At 42.8% G+C, this 27,186-nt stretch overlaps 1 protein-coding gene across 3 annotated transcripts in view; it reads left to right on the top strand.

The window, feature by feature from the left end:
• Window positions 1-27,186, top strand: part of bcas3 (BCAS3 microtubule associated cell migration factor) — a 442,206-nt gene that overhangs the window by 403,313 nt on the left and 11,707 nt on the right. For all 3 annotated transcript variants that reach the window (XM_060944029.1, XM_060944028.1, XM_060944030.1), the window contains one exon: window positions 13,431-13,598. In XM_060944029.1, coding sequence (XP_060800012.1) covers window positions 13,431-13,598 — 168 coding nt within the window. The remainder of the gene's footprint in view (window positions 1-13,430; window positions 13,599-27,186) is intronic.

Below are 27,186 nucleotides of genomic sequence, written 5' to 3'. Positions count from 1 at the left end.
TTGATATTTAGCGTGCACACAGTAGTGTAGTATATCTCTGGGTTTAGTTCCTGTATGGAGTAGAGCTGAACTCTGTACGTTTGGTATTTTCTTTGGTATTTGGTCCTGCAGGACTGAACAGTGATGAGTGTGTCCAGCCTGTCAGGGAAGTAGAAGCACTCAAGTAGCTGTGAAACACATTAACGTCTCAGCATAAACAAGGCCTGAGTCATTAAGTTGCTATGTAATGTAATCCTCTTTAATGTCAATTAGGAGCCTTGCTGCTTAGGCTTGCAACAAACTACATTTCACTCATCTCCATTATTAGCTGTACCTAGTGTCATTGTTTTCACATACAGCAGGATTTATTTAAAGGGGCATGCACATACTGATCCACATACTGATAGCTATAGAGAAGCTTAATATAGTGAATATGGTGAATGGAGTGGGCTCTAGATCAAGGCAAACGTGTGCTTACAGCATATTCACACTTTGTGTCTATGGTGGTGAAAGATTGGACAGATTGGCATTTTAGGTGTGTGTGTGTATTTATGAACCTTTTTCATAGCAGATCTTAAGAGTGTGCGCTTCTCACCAGAGCTGTCAAAGCACTAGGCCAGTTTGTCAGTAACAACACCCAACAGCGTCTGCTCTGTGTCAAGCATAACTTTCCCCTTTAATAATTTCTGAGGCCAAGGCTGCATTTGATATTAATGCTGTCAGACCCCACCCCAAACCATCCTCAACTCTCAACAGCCAACTAAAGGCTTACTTAAAGAGTAGTGCTGTCACAAATGAAGCTGATTTAATTTCTCCTTGATTAGGCATTATGTATGGAATAAAACACAACAGACCGTGCTGTTATAGAAAAATAGAAATGGGTTGAACTGATATGGCCTGAGGAGTTTTTCTTCTTATACCACTGCAATTTTCGACAATGATAATATTTTCATTATTTAAAAAAAAAAACATGCCACACATGTCCAGGAAACAAGTTATTTATCAGTTATTCCACGACCTCGAGTCGTACATGAGCTGATAGCTGACGAGGCGCGTAGCACCGAGTTGACTATAAGCCGTGTACAACCAGATTGAGTGGAATAACTGTTTTATTCTACCCACATTCACTGGATTTTGAGGAACAGAGCATTTTTATTTTTTGCAAATTCGATAAATAAAAACTTTATACAAAACGTCCGACAAAATCATTTCCGCTTAGAATGTGAACAAACTGGCGAAATGACAGGAGCAATTTGTGAAAAATGCTGTAATAATAATAAGTCTTGAAAAATAAAAAAAGATATGTTCTTACCATCAAATACTTTCATTCCATATTTCGTTGCTTTTTCTTGTATTTTTTTTGGGTTTTGTTTTTGAGTAGAGTTTTTATTTCGTCCTCGGTTGGTTCAGCAATACGCACCGCCATTTTGTTTTTCTCTACTCACGGTATATGAGCTGATAGCCTTGTTGTAGAGCAGCCAATCAGAGTGCACGATTGCTCATATCCAGTGACTGTGGATAGAATAATTCCTGTTATCACTTACTTTATAATAGCTATAAATAGTTGTTCCCTCGTCAGCCTCTCTTGAAATTAACAAGATAAATAAATGCAGCTTGTCATGTTTCTTTGAAGCCAGAAAAGGTGCTTTAGGACCAAACAGTTATCGGGACTTATTTAGGCCAAGTTTACATTAGACCGTATCTGTCTTGTTTTCTTCGCGGATGCACTGTCCGTTTACATTAAAACGCCTGGAAACGCCAGGAAACGGGAATCCGCCAGGGTCCACGTATTCAATCCAGATTGTGTCTGGTCCGGTGCTGTGTAAACATTGAGAATACGCGGATACGCTGTGCTGAGCTCTAGCTGGCGTCGTCATTGGACAACGTCACTGTGACATCCACCTTCCTGATTCGCTGGCGTTGGTCATGTGACACGACTGCTGAAAAACGGCGCGGACTTCCACCTTGTATCACCTTTCATTAAAGAGTATAAAAGTATGAAAATACTGATGCAAATACTGATGCAAATACTGCCCATTGTGTAGTTATGATTGTCTTTAGGCTTGCCATCCTTCCACTTGCAAGTGGTAAGTGACTTGCGCACAGTGGCTCAGTCCCGAATCACTGCTTGTGCACTACACTCGCGCGCTCTATGAGCTGCGCAGGGCCGGAGTGCGCACCCTCCAGAGGGCACTCGCTGTTCAGGGCGGAGTGATTTGGAGCGCAGCCACTGAGGAGGAAGTGATGAGCCGCACTGACACATTTCAACTTACGTGCCGAATTAGTCATGTGATTAGCGTATCCGTGTATTGGCGTTGCTGTGTGCACGCTAATCGTTTTTAAAAACGTTAATCTGATGATCCGCTGATACGGTCTAATGTAAACCCCACCTTAGAGTAACTATGCACTGGGGAGCTCCCCTGAGAACTACATACCTTCAAGGGACTTTTTTTCTGTTTGCATTCGCACAGCCAGTAGGAACGCTGAAGTGACGTAAGTAGATTGCTAGCATGACATTAGCAGGAAATGCGAGCAAATATTTTTATATTTCAGTTAGACATGTCAAAATCGGGCTGCATTTCCTCCATCGCATATACACTCAATATAGCCTGGACTTCTTTGTCTGTCCATTTGTCTGTTTTTTTCCCCTTTTTTTAATGCTAACATCAAGTTGTTGTTTACACAGCTAACATTTATCACAGATTTTTAAAAATGGCAGTTGCCGGTGTGGTATCGGTTTATACTCAACTAATCAGTGTACACTTGCGTCATTCATGGTACTTCTTGTGCGGGGAGAGTACCTACTCTGAAGGAGAAGCTAAAAAATGTACCTCAAAACAGCATTCTCAGAACTACGATCATTCTCAGTTGCTGCAGTGCGGACATAAAAAAGGAGGAACTTCCAACAGTTCTAAGATTTCATTAATGACATTTAGCAGACGCACTTATCCAGAGCGATGTACAGCATACCCAGAGCTGCCTGGGGAGCAGTTGGGGGTTATGCGCCTTGCTCAAGGGCACTTCAGCCATTCCTTCTGGTCCAGGAAATTGAACCAAAGACCTTTTGGTCCCAAAGTTGCTTCTCTGGCCATGGCTTCCCTTAACAACTATGAAAATGTTCTGTCTATATGAAAGACTTTCCTGTGTTGGAAAACTTAACTTTCCAGAAATGCTAAATAAATATATAAATGATTTGACTTGTTTTTATCTGGAACATCCACCATGCAAATCTGTATATAAGTTGTTACTATCCATCCATCCATTATCCGTAACCACTTATCCTGTGCAGGGTTGTAGGCAAGCTGGAGCCTATCCCAGCTGACTTTGGGCAAGAGGCAGGGTGCACCCTGGACAAGTCACCAGATCATCACAGAAAAACAACCATTCACACCTACAGTCAATTTGGAGCCACCAGTTAGCCTAACTTGCATGTGTTTGGACTGTGGGGGAAACCCACGCAGACACGGGGAGAACATGCAAACTCCACACAGAAAGGCCCCCATCGGCCACTGGGCTCAACTTCTTCTTGCTTCTTACTTCTTGCTGTGAGGCGACAGTGCTAACCACTACACCACCATATGAGCATATTGAATCTTAATAAGACAATGTTGTGTGGACTGAATATAGTGATACCATTGTGCCGTTGAATGCTCTGGTGGTCGGAAGGGTGTTGAAAAGGTATCAGAAGCTCTCTCATCTCATCTCATTATCTCTAGCCGCTTTATCCTTCTACAGGGTCGCAGGCAAGCTGGAGCCTATCCCAGCTGACTACGGGCGAAAGGCGGGGTACACCCTGGACAAGTCGCCAGGTCATCACAGGGCTGACACATAGACACAGACAACCATTCACACTCACATTCACACCTACGGTCAATTTAGAGTCACCAGTTAACCTAACCTGCATGTCTTTGGACTGTGGGGGAAACCGGAGCACCCGGAGGAAACCCACGCGGACACGGGGAGAACATGCAAACTCCGCACAGAAAGGCCCTCGCCGGCCCCGGGGCTCGAACCCGGACCTTCTTGCTGTGAGGCGACAGCGCTAACCACTACACCACCGTGCCGCCCGCGGTATCAGAAGGTGTTTATATTAAATTTACTTGTTTTAGTATGTTATTGTTTCTATAGAAACATGTATAGTGGATGCTCCAAATAATGGTTGTTGTGGTGTTGATATGGTGAAGTTACCCTTTTTTTTTTTTAATGGTGGTTATAAAGTTTTAGTTGACCTTGTTGGTCATGATAATCCTGGCCCCAGCCCTTAACATAAGCAGTTCTTCGTTTTAGACCAGCAAAGTGTAGGTGCCACTCTCAAACCAGTTTTCCAGGCCGAGAGCCGGTTCTTTGGCTGTTGAAACTGGTTTGAAATTAGGCACCAGCTCCGAACCAGCCCTTGAACTGCCAGAAAGGCCACCGTCAGCTACTGGGCTTGAACCCAGAACCTTCTTTCTGTAAGGCAACAGTGCTAACCACTATACCACCGTGTCGCCCAAGTTGTTACTATAGAAACGATAAAGCATTCACATATACACCTTGCAGTATGCACTATTGTCAGAGTTGCTCTTACAGAAAATTAATCAACACTTTCTGGCCAATCAGAGTCAAGCATTCAGCAGTGCTGTGGCATAAAATGATCTGTTGCATTCCAAAGAACGTTCTTCCCGCTGTAGCTTCTGTAGTTTTTTTCCTCCTGCTTTTATCAGTGCTTGATACAACATGATGCTGGGAGAAGATCTTCTCTCATCATCCTGAGCTCTCATTGGGATGTAATTCAGAGGCACATACAGTATTGCGAGACCAGGAATACCTACAGCAATTATACCTCAAGTAATCATGACTTACCCACATTGCTTTGATCATCCATAGTACTGAATCCAATTTGTACTCAAAAGTTCCTCTATGATCAGTTGTTGTTGTTGTTGTTGTTTTAATGTGCTTGTGGCTATGATTGGGTGGTTATCGGAAGCCTGTCCTCGATTCCTGTCTCATGTTATTTAGAAATTCCAAGGTGAGAGACATTTACTGCTCTTGTGTATTCGGTTTGCTTATAGCTGGTATGTGAATGGAATAGTGAAGCATTATTGTGCATCAGTGTGAGTCACAGCTTATTAACAGACTTATATCTGTGAAGAGTTTGCATATACATCTACATTTTCACAAGAGTGTGTCCAAACTGTGCTGTTTTTAGGTCAACTACACCAACATGTTATTGTTATCGACACACACACAACATATACAGTGGTATGCAAAAGTTTGGGCACCCCTGGTCAAAATTGCTGTTACTGTGAACAGTTGAGCAAGTTGAAGATGAAATGAACTCCAAAAGGCATAAAGTTAAAGATACTCATTCCCTTTATATTTTAAGCAAAAACAAATTTTTATTTTCATCTTTTACATTTTCAAAATGACAAAGGAAAAGGGCCCGAAGCAAAAGTTTGGGCACCCTGCATGGTTAGTACCTAGTAACACCCCCTTTGGCAAGTATCACAGCTTGTAAACACTTTTTGTAGCCAGATAATAATCTTTCAGTTCTTACCTGGGGCATTTTCACACATTCGTCCTTGCAAAAGGCTTCCAGTTCTACAAGTTTCTTGGGCTGTCTTGCATGCACTGCTCTTCTGAGATCTATCCACAGATTTTCAATGATGTTTAGGTCAGGGGACTGTGAGGGCCAGGGCAAAACCTTCAGCTTGTGCCTCTTGAGGTATTCCGTTGTAGATTTTGAGGAGTGTTTTGGATCATCATCTTATTGTAGGACCCATCCTCTTTTTAACTTCAACTTTTTTACAGATGGTGTGATGTTTGCTTCCAGAATTTGCTGGTATTTATTCGAATCCATGCTTCCCTCGACCATTGAAATGTGCCCTGTGCCACTGACTGCAACGCAACCCCAAAGCATGATCGATCCACACCCATGCTTCAGAGTCGGAGAGGTGTTCTTTTCCTGGGATTTGGCACCCTTTTTTCTCCACATATACCTTTGCACATTGTGGCCAAAAAGTTCTATTTTGATTTCATCAGTCCACAGGACTTGTTTCCAAAATGCGTCAGGCTTATTTAGATGTTCATTTGCAAACTTCAGATGCTGAATTTTGTGGCTAGGACGCAGGAACGGTTTTCTTCTGATGACTCTCCCATGAAGGTCATATTTGTTCAGGTGTTGCTGCATAGTAGAACAGTGCACCACCACTCCAGGGTCTGCTAAATCTTTCTGAAGGTCTTTTGCAGTCAAACAGGGTTTTTATTTGCCTTTCTAGCAATCCAACGAGCAGTTCTTTCAGAAAGTTTTCTTCATCTTCCAGACCTCACCTTGATCTCCACTGTTTCTGTTAACTGCCATTTCTTAATAACATTACAATCTGAGGAAACGGCTACCTGAAAACACTTTGCTATGTTCTTGTAGCCTTCTCCTGCTTTGTGAGCATCAATTATTTTATTATTCAGAATGCTAGGGAGTTGCTTAGAGGAGCCCATGGCTGTTGATTTTAGGGACAAGTTTGAGGAGTCAGAGAATTTATGCAGCTTTGAAATCTGCATCATCTGACCTTTCCTAACGAAGAATTTGAACAAGCCACAGCTCAGTAAGCTAATTAAGGTCTGGAACCTTGGTAAAAGTTACCTGAGAACTCAAATGTATTGGGGTGCCCAAACTTTCACATGGTGTTCCTTTTCTTTTTTCACTCTCCAATTGTACAAAACAAAAATAATACATTAATCTTGCAGAAAACGCTGAAAAGAAATGTGTCGTCTTTACCTTGATGCCTTTTGGTGATCAGTTCATCTTCTGCTCACTTAACTATTCACAGTAACAGACATTTTCAGTGGGCGGCACGGTGGTGTAGTGGTTAGCGCTGTCGCCTCACAGCAAGAAGGTCCGGGTTCGAGCCCCGTGGCCGGCGAGGGCCTTTCTGTGTGGAGTTTGCATGTTCTCCCCGTGTCCGCGTGGGTTTCCTCCGGGTGCTCCGGTTTCCCCCACAGTCCAAAGACATGCAGGTTAGGTTAACTGGTGACTCTAAATTGACCGTAGGTGTGAATGTGAGTATGAATGGTTGTCTGTGTCTATGTGTCAGCCCTGTGATGACCTGGCGACTTGTCCAGGGTGTACCCCGCCTTTCGCCCGTAGTCAGCTGGGATAGGCTCCAGCTTGCCTGCGACCCTGTAGAACAGGATAAAGCGGCTACAGATAATGAGATGAGATGAGACATTTTCAGTAAGGGTGCCCAAACTTTTGCATGCCACGTTACATATAGGCATTATAGAATACTTACTCCCACTCTGTTTAGGTGGTTGTAGCTATATTTAGTTCATAATGTCCAATTTTTCTCTAAGTCCTTCTGCTTCTGATTACAAGTTAAAACATTGATACCGATTATATAATATCGTATCTCATAGATCACACCCATGTTGTGCTGGCTTGGTTGTGGCTTAACTGATTCCCCATCTCACAGTGAGTCATGCTTCTGTGTTGTCTCTTTCTCAGAGGTCTGGATATGTTTTATATCTTTCACAGCTAGCCTGAGGAATGCAGACATGTAGTCTCTAAATCAAAAATCCCATGCCTTGCTTAATCCACACGAAGTTTTGGAGCTAAAACAGAACACTGTAACATGACAAGACTGGCTCCTATTCTTATTTGCGCACCTTTTTCAAGGTGAAATGACAAGTCTTTGTCACCTGAAGTGGCATGAAGCAGGCTTTAGCTTAGCTTAGCTTTGATCTACCCATTTTAAGAGACGCAAGTTCTCACACCCAACTTGGGGCTGAACGGGATCAGGGTGCATCGGTGCCACACACACTGCTTCAGACCTACACTGCACTCTGTGCTATTAAAGGTTTAAGTCTAATTGCGAGAAAAGAGTGCAGGACTGTGAAAGCATTGGGTGTGGGGGCACAGGAATAAAAGCACATCGTGGTTATTGATGGGATTACTAACACTCTCTGCACTAAAGAGAGTAGTGAGGAGTTAAATGATTTAAAGGCTGGTGTGTAGTGTAATGAAAGGGTGGAGACTTGCGTCTCTGAGAAACGACTTTGTCAAAGCTGCGTATCACGCTGTTAATCCTTAAAGCTTACACATACATTAACACATGCACAATTCTGCTAAACGCTTCTCGCTTGCCTCAGCGGTGATACTCGTGCCTGTGGTGCTGCCAGTGTGGAGACTCAGGAGTGTTGTGTGTGTTGGGGAGGAGTGGCACTTCAGAATAACCTCTATGTGAAAGATTATAAAGGAAAGCTACAGACGGAAGCCAAAGGTTGCAGAAATAAAGCCAGCAAAAGTGCCCAGTGTTTTTACTTATCTGGTGAGTTAGCTAGCGGAGACACTTTAAAGAGGACACTCACTCCAGCAGATCCACTGAAAGTTGATAAGGACTGGCTGCGTCCTCTGATCTCAAACACATTTAATCCTCTGGCTATAATGACGACACAATTTTACCACTTTTATGCTGATTTCATGAGTTCTCAGCTCCGACATTAGCATGTATAGCATAATACAGCCTTTCTAGACTGGAACAGTGTTTACTTTTTTTTGTGTGTGTGGGTTTTTTTTTCCCCCTCCCTTGTCAGTTTCTGATTTACACACTCGATTTTCCACCAGCCAGCGAGTTGTTTTTCAAATACATGTGATCGTCATTAACAGACATGAAATGTGCTTTCCCAGTCATAAATACTCATTTACCTGAACTCATTTATGACCCCGTCATAAAACTTAATTGAATTAATCTCACCTCATGTGATTCGGCTGCTCATTTAGGTGTTTGGGTTGTTGGGTCATGCTCTGGTAGCCCAGAGACCAGGTAATGTGCCTCCCATTGCCACTGATGTGCGTGTGGAAAGCTGGCCCATCTGACACGAGGCTTGGTTGTAAAGGTGAACATACGCTACATTAAATCCTCAAGTCACAGCAGTGTGAGATAAACAAGCCTGCATTCTCCAGCAGCTGGGAGAGGACAAATCCACGTGGATTCTCACATAATGAAAAACACTGCAGATTTTTTTCCTCTTTTTTTTTTTTTTGTCATTCATGTGAACATCATCTCCTCATTGCTCAGTAGTTCAGATGAGATTTCCAAGAGCTGCAAAATCAAACACTGGAAATTCAGCGTGCACATCTGGGCAAAGGGATGGGCCGTGTGGTGCTGCTCTGGACACTGACTTCTCAGTGTCGTGCTCATCCTCTGGCAGGCGTTTATTATTTAATTGGGCAAGGTCTCAAGCTGAGGGGTGTGAAGAATGAGGAATGCAGGCTGCGGCAGACTGTCAGCCACTCTGATGAAGAGATCTCCCCTGATAGACCGCATGAACTCCTGACCTGCTCTTCCCTTCTGCCGGTGTCATTCTGCCGCCTCACTGCCTCACTAAGAGCGAGAGAGACAGAGTTCTCTCAGTTCCTGTTGTCAGTCACCTTCTCAAATCCTTTCACATTTTTGCAACTATGTATGATTTCCTATGTTGCATGTTACTACTATTTTACCCAAATAACTGAAATATGTCATTTAAGGATAGATCAGCAGGAGTACAGGGAGTTCTATGTAATTGTGCCTGCCTCTGTCTGTCTCCAGCTTAGCTTTGCACGCACAACTGTTGGCCTGTTTTTTGTAAACACACACACACTCAGATTAAATCCCACCTAAGCCTCGCAAACGTTCAGATATACACATATGTAGATACTCCACTCTTTGCTATGTTTTACTCCAAAATTACACGTCCCACCCTGCAGCAAAGAAAATTAAATTCAAACTTCTTCAGATGTGTGATGTAACGTTCTTACGCCACACAGATCTCTTTGTGTGGTCGTCGTCCTGCATTGTGGCTTTGAAGCTGGTTCTGTTGGAGTGTACACTCGTTTGAGGAGTCAGACATGGGACAATCAGCTTTTTATGAAGTGGTTATCTGCTGTGTGTGTCTGGCCGGCGTGGTGTTTTACAGGAGATAGGGGCGCAGGGGCCTACTGCTATCAGCAATGGGCTGCTGGTCGGCCGCGCTTCTCTCTCGCCTGTCATTACGGCCTGTCAGAGGCCTGGAGTGTGGCTGAGGCTGTACAGGAGAACACAGGCCACTGCAGATAGCCACTGGACCAAAGATCAAAAGGCCTCCTTTTGAGCGCCTCTGATAACCCAGCTGTACTTCACAAAGCGCACAAGTGTGTGTGCAGAGACACCACAGAAACGCCACTGTCTCACACTTCTTAAATACACCATTATAGGAGACTAGTGAGTGCTGGTTTCTTTCTCTTCACTCATCCTTTGCTTTACTCTCGTTCATTTTTAACTACTCCAAGCATAGAACTAGTGGGAAAATCAAAATAAATTATTGTACTTTTGTGGTGTTATATACTGTAGGCACGTTAACTTTTTGAACATGTAGCATGGTTGAGATTTTTAAAAAGTCCATAATACTAATAAGTCTAAATTCCCCTAAGTGATCACCTGCTGTGAAAAAGACAGAGAAATAATTAGGTATATAACAGTGGCGGCTGGTAGTCTTTCAAACAGGGGAGGCTGGTCGGTTATGATATTTCCAGATTTTAAAAGAAAAAAGAAAAAACACATCAGTTTTGCCCATACTCTTGCCTCTGATCTGGCTGATTGTTGGCAGGGTCACAAACTGTGAAATAACAGGTTCTTTTGGCCCATTAACCTACTGTCCAATATACATGATGGTGGTGTTGGGGGGGGGGTATATTTTAACATTTTATATTTTAAAATTGTGGCATGTTGTTTAAAAAGTGATTATTATTGAAAGCAGCTCTTTGTCAGGAACCTCAGCATTCAATGACACTTTCCCTATATTTTACTTATTTTGACTGAGAAATGTTTTATTGACAATTATGATAACCCTTCACTTTTAATCCAGGTCTGTAGTGTGAAATGTTCTCGGCTGTGTTTTTGTTTAAAAATGTTTTCCAAATTGTAGCAGTGTTTAATTCATATCCAGAAAAATATATATTCCAATATAATATACTCAGCATAAACATTTTAAACAGATTCTATATTTTTGGTCCATCCATGACATATTACTAAAGTAGCCTATTTACTGTTGTTGATGTGGGTCACTTGCTGTTAGCCAATTCACTTTCTCGTACCAGGAGAGCTGAAAGGAATGAGTATTATTCCCTACCTTTTTCACCAAGTCAATTTGAGGCGTTGGTCTACCCTGCTCTTCAATTTTAATTTTTTCCTCGAAAGGAAGACTGGCAAATGGCTTCGCCAAAATTAAATCAGCAATGCTTGGCCTCCGTGCGCAGCTTTCTTGCTAGCTGACTAGCCCCCTCAAGTTCAAGTTCAGTCACTCAAATAAACGACATTTCTGGAACTAAGATAGCAAACTTGATAACACTATATTTACACTTTATTTACAATGAAAATATATACAAACTAAAAAAGCTGGTAGAAACCGTATGTAATGAATGAAATCGAAATGTAAGCTGATCTCTTACAATACACCACAGCACTTGCGAATCCACATGGGACTGAACTGAAATTCACCGCTGCCTGTCTATATTTGAAACAAGCTGTCAATCAAAGAAAATATCCGGCCGCTTTCACCAATCACCAGCCTCCTCGCGGAAACTGCCATGTCCCTCCCATGTGAGGCTCGGAGTCCGTAGGCGGGCATTTTCGCGGTATTTGTCCAATAACCGTCTTGCATTTTGAGATTGAAAAGCGCAGAGCTCCCAAATGCCGTTGAAGTCCACTGAGGCTGGGAGTCTGTGGGACTCCGTGGGTGGGCATTTTCGCAGTATTTGTCCAATAATTGTCTTGCCTTTTGAGATTGAAAGCGCATCGCTCCCAATGCCGTTAAAGTCCACTGAGGCTGGGCTGCATCGCGCTGTCACGAGGGGGAAAAACTCACGCGCACATTAGGCGAACTGGGGAAAGTTATAACGGAATGATTTCGCACTGTAGTTGGGTTGAGCACATATATTTCTATGATTCGATGTTCGTCATTTTTAGAGGAGGCTGAGCCTCCCTCGTTGTCTTAGAGCAATCGCCCGTGGTATATAATAAGTTTTCATTTTAAGGGTTCATGTGTTATGTGAAATGCACAGCTAATTGACCAGTGAGTAGTCTTTCTTCTTTATGCACACATTTTTGCACCACAGTTTCTTGCCTCCTGCCACTGTGAGCACCTCAATCCTTGTTCACAAATTCACCAGTATAAATCCACTCGTACCACTTTTTGACCAAAAGGGAACACCTTTTTGAATCAGTTCCTTTCAAGATTCTTTGAACCCTGGTGCCAACTAGCGAACCAGTCCACATTTTCAGTTTTGAGTTTTGAGCAGAACCATTGTAATCAAGGATGCATTATGAACGGAGGGCGTGGCACAGTGCACAACGGAAGTAAACAGTAGTAGGACGCAAACAGTACTAAGATGGCGGAGCACATTGATTACCTGCAAGTTATTGTTCTGTTATTTGTTTTTGTTCTTTTTTTTTCTGAAGATGTGTCCTTTTCCGTTGCGTTCTCCATTGCTGTGCTCCAAACTAATGACACGCCCACTGATGCTGTCACAGTCTGTGCTGGAAAAACCAGTTGTGTTTTGGTTCCAGCTGGGAACCAACTTTTCAGATCTCATCTCATCTCATTATCTCTAGCCGCTTTATCCTGTTCTACAGGGTCGCAGGCAAGCTGGAGCCTATCTCAGCTGACTACGGGCGAAAGGCGGGGTACACCCTGGACAAGTCGCCAGGTCATCACAGGGCTGACACATAGACACAGACAACCATTCACACTCACATTCACACCTACGGTCAATTTAGAGTCACCAGTTAACCTAACCTGCATGTCTTTGGACTGTGGGGGAAACCGGAGCACCCGGAGGAAACCCACGCGGACACGGGGAGAACATGCAAACTCCGCACAGAAAGGCCCTCGTCGGCCGCTGGGCTCGAACCCAGGACTTTCTTGCTGTGAGGTGACAGTGCTAACCACTACACCACCGTGCCGCCCTTTGCTGATACTATTAACTCTATTTTTTATCTGATAAGTAAGCTGATTAAATTCTTGGGCCTTACATGACTCACTGTAGTGGACTGTCAAGTTCCCTCTTCTCAAAGCCCATCTTCTTGACTCTGCAATAAAATAATGCTTGCGTGTTGTACTGCTGTGCTTATGGAGACATTCGGGCCAATAGGATATGATGTAGTACTGAGAAGAGTTTATTACAATTGATTGATTGATTGACTGACTTTATTGATCCCAAGCTGGGAAATTGTTTTTTGAATACCATGAAGATGAGGACTTAAAATATATTTTGTGATGAACACTCCTCCTGTCCATTATAAAATGTCTGGTTTGTGGTCTTTGACACCCTTCATCAAGATTTTGGATGAAGGTGACAAGGCTTTAAAACACAGTTTACTAATATATTTACAGCATATAGCTGAAGCTAGTATGTTCATCATGTCTAATTATGCTATCTCCTCTGTCTCTCTCTCTCTCAGGCACATTTGACCACAGTGTGACCCTGCTGGAGGTGTGTGGCAGCTGGCCTGAGAGTTTTGGCTTGCGTCACATGTCCTCTGCGGATGCCACAGACGAGGGCTTGAGGGAGAGGCTTGCTGAAGCCATGTCTGAGTCACCCAGCAGAGATATCGTAGGCTCTGGAACAGGTGAATTACAAAGTCGTGAATATTCGTCTCTTTGTATGCACACTGATGGCTTCATAAGCTGACATCACTTGTACATTGCCTTTTAAAGATTTGTGTTTACATATTCATCCATCCATCCATTATCTGTAGCCGCTCATCCTGTCCTACAAGGTCGCAGGCAAGCTGGAGCCTATCCCAGCTGACTACGGGCGAAAGGCGGGGTACACCCTGGACAACTCGCCAGGTCATCACAGGGCTGACACATAGACACAGACAACCATTCACACTCACATTCACACCTACGGTCAATTTAGAGTCACCAGTTAACCTAACCTGCATGTCTTTGGACTGTGGGGGAAACCGGAGCACCCAGAGGAAACCCACGCGGACATGGGGAGAACATGCAAACTCCGCACAGAAAGGCCCTCGCTAGCCGCGAACCCAGGACCTTCTTGCTGTGAGGCGACAGCGCTAACCACTACACCACCATGCCGCCCCGTGTTTACATATCTCATCTCATTATCTCTAGCCGCTTTATCCTTCTACAGGGTCGCAGGCAAGCTGGAGCCTATCCCAGCTGACTACGGGCGAAAGGCGGGGTACACCCTGGACAAGTCGCCAGGTCATCACAGGGCTGACACATAGACACAGACAACCATTCACACTCACATTCACACCTACGGTCAATTTAGAGTCACCAGTTAACCTAACCTGCATGTCTTTGGACTGTGGGGGAAACCGGAGCACCCGGAGGAAACCCACGCGGACACGGGGAGAACATGCAAACTCCGCACAGAAAGGCCCTCGCTAGCCGCTGGGCTCGAACCCAGGACCTTCTTGCTGTGAGGCGACAGCGCTAACCACTACACCACCGTGCCGCCCCGTGTTTACATATATTAAAAGTAAATATATCAGTTCTTTTGTAGCACTTTGCAACAAATATGAACCATGCTTATCTACTCAGTGTGACTGGACTGAAGGCACTTTATTAAAAACTTCTCATTAGGTATCATCTCTGTTAGGCTAATCACATGATAATTCTCCATCACTTCTGTTAGCGCTGTTGGTTTTTCACTATTTAGTCCATTTCGTTTCGTGTACTGAGACAGTGCACAGTTAGTATGACTCGTTTACTGTTTCTTCAAGTTTAGAAAATGGTGAAATTCCTCTAAAAGGCAAGGTCCTGGCAAATTAAAGTGATTTCTTGTGAAGATCAACTTGGAAATTGCACATTTTATAATAAGGAATTAGGTTGTCTGCAGTGAGAAAGGGAGCAAAAAGAGGGAGAAATTGCCTTTCTGGGCAATCCGAATGTTTAACTCATTTAAGAAGCTGCAGTTCTGTGGTCCTCCCCCTCGTCGAACAAGAGTCCCTTTGATTTCTGAAGGAAGATGGAGGTTGAATCCTGCACGCTGCTGCTTGGAGCAGCAAGGTCACAAGGCCCTAATGCATTTAGCATCGACTGGCCCTCTCTCGTAGCGCGTGTATTAGGCACTAATTTGATTTGTACCTATTCATTTGCAGTCCCTGCAGCAGCACCGAGTTGGCCCTCCTCGTAATTGGTTCTGTCTCTATTTTTGCATCATTAGATTAAGGCCGACTCCCGGACACTTGTAGTCTGCGCTTGTCCATCCATTTATACAGCCTAATGTAACACAAAATTCATTACTGATCACATTACACTCAACTATTGGCCCTCTAGCAAGGCAGATGAACACATAGTTAACCCTTTGCTTCAGTAGAAAGCCCAGAGCATTGCTCAGAAAATGGATTGTGGAAGGAAGCGCTAAACAAGCCACTTAGGGACTGGGGACATACTGCTGGAGCCTCTGATGAGATACGACTATCATTTTTTATCAGCCTGCGTCTGTGTCTTAGCCAGACGCCACGGCTGTAGTTGAAAACCATCCAGAAAAGAAATCTAATCAACTACTCCTGAACTACCACAGAGGATTAAGATGAGTAAATACTGATATTCCTCCACTTATCATTACTATTATCTCCAATAGGAATGAATTGCATACAGTTACTTGGTGGGTTTTAGGATTATCAGATGGCTTTATTGTACTCAAATGTGTGTGTAGTGTTTGGTGGGTTACATCATACCTGGAGTGGTGTATATCATACCCAAATGCTCTCTTTATAGTAGTAACACACTCCGTTTGAGGCAGCAGGTTCAGTGACAGTGACTTTGAAAAACAGAGGCAGATGGTTCCGCACTTAAGATCTCACACACATGCACATGTCTTTTCTTCTGGAGAAGATTCCACTGCCTTGCTGTCATGGGACAAGACTTATTTCTTTTCCTCTTTATGTTCCTCTCTAACTAATTCTCCATCGTTGCCTCCATCTTGCCCTTACCTCCTATCAGTCTTTCTCTGCTGTCATGTCTCAGTGAAGCAGCAAACAGGCAGCAGGCCACTATTTCTGTTCTTCAGAGAAAATGAACATGATGGCTTGATGAGAAGGAAGTCTGTTCTGCCCCACCCTCAGCAGGTGATGGGGCTGTTTTTCACAGACTCCTGAAACACAGTCATCCTGAAATTAGATTTCACTCAGTGACATGTTGCAAATTAGATTTTGGTGATTGGTACTAAACCAACATAAATTCCATTTAAGCAGAGGAAGAGTACAGGACTGCGGCATTTTCGGTGCCCTGAGGCACTGCTTTCCCCCCAGTTCATACCACCACAGCTAGTTTGTACTGAGGTTAAACTCAGGGATTATGGTTTCGTCATTGTTTCTATTTCTGTCTTTAACCTGCTGATTAAAGCACCCAGAAACATCAACGACGCGTCTTCTTACTGCCAGCATGTTCTAACAACCTACCGCACAGTGTTTGCTTATTCTTTCTGATGCATTTAAAACAGCTATGGGACTGATTCTCTGAAATCCTAATAATTTCAGTTCTTGTTTATAGTTGTAATTTTGGGAGGTGAATTGCAGTAATGTAATTGGAGAAGCAGCACAGCTTATGGCTTGTCAGTAGATGGCAATGTAAAGGAGTGAGGAGGCTGTGACTCGCTCCCTGAGCTAACTGTGAGTATTCGTTTAACACATACCGAGAACCGATGCCTTTTTGTGCACTTGACAGTGAACCTACACTGGCCTAGCAGACCACACCACAATGGCTGCTTTGTGAAGAGGATGTTTGCGACAGCTCTCAAGTACCGACTCTTTTTCCCAGAACATCCTTTAGCATTCCTTCGGGGGAGTTTTACACACACACACTCAAGCAGACACGCATGGACACACATAGGTGAACACAAATGGCCACATGTATACATACAAACACTGAAAGTCCGTCACACATGCATACACACATTTACACAGGCACTCACACAGTCATGCTTGGAGGTTAATGGGAAAACACATGCTTCGCCCAAACAAGTATACACTCCTTCTAAAGGCACACACACAAACACACACCACTAGACTGCAATCTGCTGTACTTGCAGTAGTTGTTGTCCTGGCATGGAGAACAGTGCACTCTTATACCACAGCGCTGTTGAAGGCTTGATCCGAGAAGGGTTGATTAATTTTCTGTCACAGCAGCTCTGACTGTAGTTCCGGCTCCAAGGTTTATATTAATGAACTTGTTCTAATACGTTATCATTTCTGTTGTAAGAACGTACGCACTGACTTGTATGTCGGACGCTCCATGTAAGTGGATTACATCCATTGTTGATATAGTGAAATTTTAGCATTTTTGGAAGGGGTCTCCAGTGTCAGCGATTCATAACAGTCAGAGGTAAAGCTGTAAACTGGTAATAAGTTTTTCAACATGATCATATCTTCAGGACAGAGGCCTTTCAAGTTTCTCAGTAATGGGGGGCGTCATGGCTCAGGTGGATAAGGCGCCATACCATAAATCCGGGGACCCGGATTCGATTCCGGCCCGAGGTCATTTCCCGATCCCTCCCCATCTCTCTCTCCCGCTCATTTCCTGTCTCTGCACTGTCCTATCCAATAAAGGTGCAAAAAAAAAAGCCCAAAAAAAATCTTTAAAAAAAAAAAGGTTCTCGGTCATATTACAGGCTGCTTTTTTTTTGTCTCTTTAAGAGAAAGAAAAACAAGACTGTTATCATAGCTCTGTTAATTATAATTAGGACAATGATATTAATAATCATAACTAATATTATTGATAATAGGAACTACTGTGTCTTGCAACACTGAATGGGCAGAATGTACAATGTGTCTTTTCTGCAAATAATAAAAAAATATTGGAAAACACTCTGAGACATGCTTTTACTGGAAAATATTAATCAACATTGAGGTGGTAACCAGGCTTGTAGTACTCGAGTCCGACTCGTGCCTTAATTTTAAAGACTCGTGACTCGACTTGGACTTGAGCACTGATGACTCGGAATCGAACTCGTGCATTAACTGTATTCGGACTCGTAAATTGGAAACGAGGACTCGGATTTTTTCTTTATTTTTTGTAACATGCCATAATAATTTGGCATAAGATGTTTAGATCTACATTAATTTTGTACTAATTTTGTGCAAGAGTATCACACTTGCGCGCCTTGGCACATGCATCAGATAGACTCTCGGGCACGCTCCAGACAGGAAGCGGACTCTCGTGTGCACGCCGTAAACGACTCGCACCTGCACAGGATTAAGGCGCAATCAGCGTGCTGATATAAAAGCTGTGAAAACGCACTTACTTTGTGAAGTATTGAATTGCGTTGCTGACACATTACCGAGCCTTATTTACTTGTTCAGGTTCCTGATCCCTGATTTCCTGTTTCTTGTCTTTGATTCCGTGGAGTCTACGATAGCCTGTTTGTGCCTCGCTCGACCTATTGCCTGTTTCATTGTTTTACGATTTTGCCTGCCATTCTGGATTGTTTACCGTCTTCACTTGTATTAATAAACACACCTTCTGCACTTACATCCGTCTCCCAACCATCTCTGACAGAATACTTCACACTCCCTGACAAAGAGAAGCACATTTACCTGTTCATATGTCATGTTCAGGAACAAACTAATGTTAATGGCGCTAAAACAGCCACCGTTAAATGGTGCGGTTGGAGTCTTGTTCTCGGAGTCAACTCGAAATTTTTCTTAATGACTTGGACTTGACTCGGACTTGAGCACTGGGGACTCGAGACCGGACTCGGACTTGAGGTTTAGTGACTCGACTGTAACACTGGTGGTAACAGAAATTTCACTCCTCATCACATCACTCATCACTACATCACATCACCCAGCTGCTGGCTGTTTTCATAAACAACATGCCCTGCCACGTTTTATTACTTACAGTGCTCAGTGTAAATGAGTCCACCCCCTTTGAAAAGTAACATTTTAAACAATATCTCAGTGAACACAAACAATTTCCAAAATGTTGACAAGACAAAGTTTAATATAACGTGAAAGTAAGGTTAATAATATAACTTAGATTATACATTTTTCAGTTTTACTCAAATTAGGGTGGTGCAAAAATGAGTACACCCCACAACAAAAACTACTACATCTAGTACTTTGTATGGCCTCCATGATTTTTAATGACAGCACCAAGTCTTCTAGGCATGGAATGAACAAGTTGGTGACATTTTGCAACATCAATCTTTTTCCTTTCTTCAACAATGACCTCTTTTAGTGACTGGATGCTGGATGGAGAGTGATGCTCAACTTGTCTCTTCAGAATTCCCCAAAGAAAATAATTTCTTTACACCACAAAGGTGAAGGCTACAAGAAGCTCAGCAAAGCTTTACTTATCAGTCAGAATACTGTAGCAAAAGTGGTGCAAAAATTTAAGAAAGATGGAACTGCAACCATCTCACAGAGACGTCCAGGGCATCCACGGAAGTTAACACCTCGACAGGAGCGTCTTCTGATGAGAAGCGTTGAAGAAAATCGGCATGCAAGTTCACTGCAGTTACCTAAAGAAGTAGAAAGCCAAACTGGGATGACTATTTCCCGTGACACAATACGGCGTATGCTGTAGAGGAATGGCATGCATGGATGCCGTCCACGAAAGAAGCCTCTCCTAAAGCCCAAGCACAAAAAAGCCTGCCTAGAGTTTGCCAGGGCCCATGCTGACAAAGATGAAGACTACTGGGACTCTATACTCTGGAGTGATGAGACCAAGATAAATGTTTTTGGAACTGATGGCTTCAAAACCGTATGGCGTCGCAAAGGTGAAGAATACAAAGAAAAGTGCCTGGTGCCTACAGTGAAACATGGTGGCAGCAGTGTCCTTATGGGGGGCTGCATGAGTGCTGCTGGTGTCGGGGAGCTGCATTTCATTGATGGCATCATGAATTCACAGATGTATTGCTCTATACTGAAAGAGAAGATGCTACCATCACTCCGTGCCCTTGGTCGCTGTGCACTATTCCAACATGATAATGATCCTAAACACACATCTCAGGCCACTGTTGGATTTCTGAAGAAGAACAGGGTGAAAGTGATTCAGTGGCCAAGTATGTCTCCTGATCTGAACCCAATCGAACACCTCTGGGGAATTCTGAAGAGACAAGTTGAGCATCACTCTCCATCCAGCATCCAGTCACTAAAAGAGGTCATTGTTGAAGAATAGAAAAGGATTGATGTTGCAAAATGTCGCCAACTTGTTCATTCCATGCCTAGAAGACTTGGTGCTATCATTAAAAATCATGGAGGCCATACAAAGTACTAGATGTAGTAGTTTTTGTTGTGGGGTGTACTCATTTTTGCACTACCCTAATTTGAGTAAAACTGAAAAATGTGTAATCTAAGTTATATTATTAACCTTACTTTCACATTATAAGTTAAACAGATGTTATATTAAACTTTGTCTTGTCAACATTTTGGAAATTGTTTGTGTTCATTGAGATATTGTTTAAAATGTTACTTTTCAAAGGGGGTGCACTCATTTACGCTGAACACTGTATACTGAACAAAGTTCTAACGGTTAGTAAGACATACTTCATTGCCAAAATTATGTTTTAGTCTGCTAACAGTCTAAATGCATTTGACGGTCTGTTTATTTTCCAGCCACTCTACAATGATCGAGATGACCATGACTCAGCGTTCTAGTTTGCTATCGAAGCATGGCTGTGATTGAGCTGCGTTTAAGCAGACTTTGGATGTGATCCACAATGAAATGAAAGAACTGCCAATTCTACCACTTTCTCATATATATATATATATATATATATATATATATATATATATATATTTTAGTCCTCAAAGACAGGGATGCACTTTACATTCGACAGAGTGGTGAGGAAATCTTTACAAGTACTGCTTTAAAGGTGCACTTTAATAACACTCGATGACGTTTTTGGGACAGTGCAGGCGAAGACGCTCTTCCACACAGACACATATAGAAGCAGAATAAAGTTCTGGTCAGCTGTGTACTAACATGCTGTGATGGCTAACAGCTGGTGTGTTTGCTCAATGAATTCTTCCTTCCGAGAAACCTATGAGTAATCTTTGGTCGAAAAAAGATTAGATCTTAAAGAGAATCTTAGTGTGACATATTCACATGGCTGCCTAATATTAAAAGATAAAAGAAAAAGTTTATCACAAATATGAAGTGAATGTCCTGTTTAACCTGACAGCAGCTCGTAATCATCAAACATATAGCATGAGCAATTTCTGAGCCTGCCTTTCTGAAACCCTCCATTTTGTTTGCCATTTTTGGTTGATGAAGGTAATATTGCTATTTGGATTGGACTGAGTCACACTTATTCATCTGTGCAATGGAGAGCCATTATCTGAGTGAGTGCTCGCAGCAAAAGATAGCAATCTCTAGAGCAATAACGCATAGCCGAGAGTGCGCTGGCCCAGCTGCCCGCCATGCAAGATATTAGCACGCTGCTAATCAATCATACAGCGCCTGCTTTCACAAAGCGTATGATAGATTACACAAACAAACCTGGTGGTAATCCGGCTTCTTTCAGTCTGCTGCTGAAGCTAGTGCTGTACTGGAGATACAGTATTAAAGTTGAGATACAGTATTAAAGTTCAAGTGTAGTGTAGAGCACTTATGTGTTGATTTGCGCGGCATATATTTGCATAGGGAAACCAGACACTTACCTACCTAAGCAGATACATTCAAATGTTTATTTGTCTTGAAGGACCTTTGCGTCACTTAGAAGGCACAATCTGACATGCTACTGGCTTTATGGTACCAACAACAACCCCAGAGCCAGCCGCTGCCGCTAAAGCCTGAAGATATAAACCGTGTGTTGTGAGCTATATGATACTAAAACTGAAACTTTGAGCGTCAGTCAACTTTGATACCCATCCAGTGTGTTTTTTCCTTCAAGTGATTTTAATTAAAATACGTCACTTAAAAAAAAAAAATGACCTAAACCACAGCTGTTTCTATTCAGTTATACTGTTTCACACGCAAAAATCACTTACACTGCCACTCGAAATAAAAAAAGTGTAAATATAATAAAATCTATGCTAAATACAATGTCTCTTTATAAGTAAACATTCCCAGTTAAAAAAAAATAAAAATTCTAAAAATGTGTCCTTTGGTGTAAAGTTTTATCACACAGACGACATTTGTTTTGCTGATTAGCTCACTGGTTGTTGTTGCAAATGTTCGGCCACATGGCTCATGACCTACTTTAACTCCTTTACATTTACATACAAGATGTAGAAGCAGTTCTCTGATGTTTAAGTCTATTTTTGTGAGAGAATTTGGTCAAATATGTTGTTTTTTTCCTCAGTATCTGGTTCACTCTTTTTGTGTACCTTGTAACATTCATAACATGGTTTCTAAAGCCACGTATATTCTTCCCAATCATTTGTACATCGTAATTATAACACCATATGACTGTGAGCTATGAAAATGATCAGTTTGTCATTAAAAGCCATCTCTGACCCAATAAATGCTCTGGCCTAAGACTCACATACTGAAGCGAACAAAGATGGCACACGTTTTAATGTCACACCCTGTGTCCAAGTGAGTTATTTGAATCCTTTATTCGGGAATATTATTTGATCATTTGTCACGGCGACTAAAAGGTGAAGGGAGTGGAAAGGGGAAAGCACCATCATTATTTCTTCCCCTCAGCACTCACCCATTCATTCCAGGGTCACACTCTTTGGCCAGCCAGGAGTTTGAGTGTAATGTGCCGCGACAAGGAGATGGTGGAGAATTAATTCAGTATCCAGTAATGCCACAGCTTCCTCTACATCCTCTCCTACTGTCTGTACATTCCTCAGTCCTTGTCATGAAACTAGATCTTTTTGTATCATTTATCTCAGCTTTGCCACTGTATGAGTGTCTCAGGCTTACTGACCACACCGCAGCCTCAGAAGCGAGGAAGCAAAAGCAAGGAGGGCAATGATGCATTTGATGGGCTTTATGAAGACTGCACTTAACAGCTTGCTCAAGGGAGTGGCACTCAAAGTGGAACTTAAGAAAGAGAGAAAGAGAGCGAGTGAAAGTAAGGCAGAACAGAGAGAGAGAGAGTAAGTAAGCACTTATAAATGATATCTGTGTTTCAGATTTTCTTGATCAGGGGTCCCCGAATGTAATTAACAGTGAGAACTAGATCACAGGACAGCATGTTTAACAGGCAGTAGAATGGAAGCAGAAGGGAGTCAGGGTTGATGGGAATAATAAGAAAATTAATATAGAAAATATAAATAAAGAAACAAAAGTGCAATAAAGTATAGAGTTTTATGATCTACAGGCTACATGAGTACACATAGATACTATAAGGCTGTGTTTGTGTCTATGTACAATATGATGCTGTGAATTTGCTGTTGCTGCATCACTGATGCCTAAACTGTGGCTGATAGTGTAACTTTTTCAACCCGGCAGAAGGCAGTCAATTGCTAGAAAAATGGACAAAAGTTCTCCATCATTTACAACCTCTTCTTACCAATATAATATAATAATATAATCAATATTTACCATATTATTCTATCCACATTCACTGGATATGAGCAATCGCGTGGTCTGATTGACTACTCTACAACTAGGATATCAGCTCCGTGATACCGTGAGTAGAGAAAAACAAAATGGCAGAGCGTGTTGCTGAACCAACCGAGGACGAAATAAAAACCCTACTCGAAAACAGAACTCCAAAAAGTATCAAGTATTTTAAAAAAATAGAAATGGCTAAAAGAATATAGTCTCCCTCCAAGTATCTCCTGTTCCACACTCCAGCCCAGTCAGTGACAGTAATGCACCTTTAAGTTGGTTTGCCAACCACCAAGAAAACCCAAAAAAATACAAAAAAAAGCAACAAAATATGCAATAAAAATATTTGATGGATAAGAATACATCTTTTTTCCAAGAATTATTATTATTATTATTATTATTATTATAGCATTTTTCACAAATTGCTATTGTCATTTTGCCAGTTTGTTTACATTCTAAGCAGAAATTATTTTGTCTGATGTTTCGTATAAAGTTTTTATTTATCGAATTTGCAAAAAATAAAAATGCTTTTTTCCTCAGAATCCAGTGAATGTGGATAGAATAAAACAGTTATTCCACTCAATCTCGTTGTACAAGGCTTATATAGCCAACTTGATGCTATGCGCCTCGTCAGCTATCACCTCATGTACGGCTCGATCTCGTGGAATAACTGTTAAATATCGTCAATATACCATATATATCATAATATAGTCAATTATGAGGTGTTAGTGAAGATTGTGATGGTGGAAGAGGACCTGTTTGTATAATTTCATGACATGGAGGGCATAAGCATGCTCGTGTTTAGAGATATTGAAAGGTTAGGTTTCCAGAAAGTATTAGTGTAACACAACACCACTATCTGTATGTGTATGCTTGTAGTGCTCCAGATCTGTATCTGTATTTGGCTGTATTGGGCATGGCTGGGGTTTTCTTTCTTTCTTTCTTTTTTATTTGGTGGTGGTTGTTGTTGTTTCAATTTTTATCACTATACCCCTGGGAAACACTGGAAAATACAGGATTTAAAAAAAAAAACTGAAATAGAAATTCCTCCATTGTCTACATGGTCTGCGAGTTCTGGCTCTGACAGTTCTACATCACTCAAGGTCATAACTGGTCTCATCGGTTTATAACTGATCACAACTGAGTTTTTTTTTATTTTTTATCCTTCCCATGCAGAATTATTATTTTTGTTCATACCTGCCTGCAATATCTAACAAATTCAGTTGGTTCTACTTCCAAAAATATTGATAAAACTATCACAACCCTGACCAGGCATTTACTAAGGATGAATGAGTGAATTCAGTGTGTTCATGTTAACGGATGAGGTCTTGGATTAGCCCATATCTGATCGCTCATTAGCAGCTGCATGAAAGTAAAAACCTTGCTTTTGTATGACTTAATAGTTGTATTTCTCAGGATCTCAGTCCTGATTAGATTAGATTAGATTAGATTAGATTAGATTAGATTAGATTAGATTAGATTAGATTAGATTAGATTAGATTAGATAAAACTTTATTGATCCCTTTGGGAGGGTTCCCTCAGGGAAATTAAGATTCCAGCAGCATCATTACAGATAAACAGAGAAAAGAAATAGAGAAAAACTTCTAGATAAATTAAAATAAATTAAGTATTTACATATACAAATATAAAAGAATAAGATATGGAGAAGAGAGGAGGGGGAAAGGGGGGAGAAGTGGGGTTAGGGTAAGTGTGTGTGTTGGGGGGGGAGCAGGAAAGATATTGCACTTTATATTGCACATTGTCCGGTATTGCTTATTGTTAGGCTAGGCTACTGCTCCTTCCCGTCCTCTGTCCTCCTGTTACCCCTCCTCCCCCCCAGAGAGGAGTTGTACAGTCTGATGGCGTGAGGGACAAAGGAGTTTTTGAGTCTGTTCGTCCTGCACTTGGGAAGGAGCATTCTGTCACTGAACAGGCTCCTCTGGTTGCTGATGACGGTGTGCAGAGGGTGACTGGCATCGTCCATGATGTTCAATAGTTTGTCCATAGTCCTCCTCTCTGCCACCGTCACCAGAGAGCCGGCCCGCCTGATCAGTTTGTCCAGCCTGGATGTGTCCTTCTTGGATGTGCTGCCCCTCAGCACACCACGGTGTAAAACAGGACACTGGCGACCACAGACTGATAGAACATCCACAGGAGTCTCCTGCAGATGTTAAAGGACCGCAGCCTCCTAAGGAAGTATAGCCTGCTCTGTCCCTTCCTTTATAAGTGATTGGTGTTGCAAGTCCAGTCCAGCTTGCTGTCCAGCCACAGCCCGAGGTACTTGTAGGAATCCACAGCCTCCACCTCGACTCCCTCGATCAGAACTGGTCGTGACCTTAGTCTGGACCTCCCAAAGTCAATGACCAGCTCCTTGGTCTTCGAGGTGTTGAGCTGCAGATGGTTCCTGTTGCACCACACAGCAAAGTCCCTCACCAGGCTCCTATACTCCTCCTCTCTGTCATTACTGATACACCCAACGATGGCTGTGTCATCGGCAAACTTCTGAATGTGACACAGCTCCGAGTTGTAGCATAAGTCCGCGGTGTACAGGGTGAAGAGAAGAGGGGCCAGCACCGTGCCCTGGGGTGCTCCAGTGCTGCTAATTACAGTGTCAGACATGATGTCCTTCAGCCTGACGTACTGCGGCCTGTCAGTGAGGTAGCTGGAGATCCAAGTGACCAGGCAGGGGTCCACTTGCATCCTGTTCAGTTTGTCCTGAAGCAATAGGGGCTGGATGGTGTTGAAGGCACTCGAGAAGTCCAAGAAGAGGATCCTCACTGTGCCATTTCCCTTATCTAGATGCGAGTGGGCTCGGTGTAACAGGTAGAGTATGGCGTCTTCCATACCGGCACCTGCCCGGTACGCAAACTGCAGACAGTCATGGGCATGTTGTACCTGGGGTCTGAGGAGGCTGAGGAAGAGCCACTCCAACGTCTTCATCAGATGTAAAGTGAGCGCCACCGGCCGGAAGTCGTTCAGCTCACTGGGCCGATTCTTTTTGGGAAATGGAACGATACATGATGTCTTCCAGAGGGTTGGCACTCTCCCCAGCTGCAGGCTGAGGTTGAAGATGTGTTGGAGTGGTTCACCTAGTTCAGGAGCGCAGGTCTTCAGTAGTCATGGACACACCTTGTCCGGGCCTGCTGCTTTCCTGGGGTGAAGCTTCCTCAGTTGACCTCTGACCTGGTCTGCAGTAATGCATAGAGGAGTCTGTGTTGAGGAGGGGGAGGAGGGGGCTGCTGTGATGACTGGGGGGAGGTGTGTTGAGGGAAGAAGGAGAGATGGCTGCAGTGAGGGAGAGGGTCGGGGGGACATGGGCTGGTTGAACTGATTGAAGAAGTCATTCAACTCGTTCACCCTCTCCACTGTCCCCTCAATGACTCTGGTCTTTGTATTGTGGCCTGTGATGGTTTTCACACCTTCCCAGACCTCCCTCATGCTGTTCTCCTTCAGCTTCTGCTCCACCTTTCTCCTGTAGCTGTCCTTAGCTTCCATCATGCAGCGTTTCACCTCCTGCTGTGCTGCTTTCATCGCCTCCCTATAGAGATCTAGCAGTCACATGACCGGAAAGTACACAGCTGCCATTTTGTCGGTAAAAAACACCGCTGAATACTGCTGCATTCGTGTACAAAATCGATAAATTTCAACCGACGGACTACACGGCTCATTTTTCTAATGAACAGATAATTAGATATATGTCTAAAATAAACGACCTACGGATTAGTGACC

Source organism: Neoarius graeffei, chromosome 17 (genome assembly GCF_027579695.1).
Source record: "Neoarius graeffei isolate fNeoGra1 chromosome 17, fNeoGra1.pri, whole genome shotgun sequence".
Taxonomy (NCBI): Eukaryota; Metazoa; Chordata; class Actinopteri; order Siluriformes; family Ariidae; genus Neoarius; species Neoarius graeffei.
This window is presented reverse-complemented; position numbering and strand designations above follow the sequence as displayed.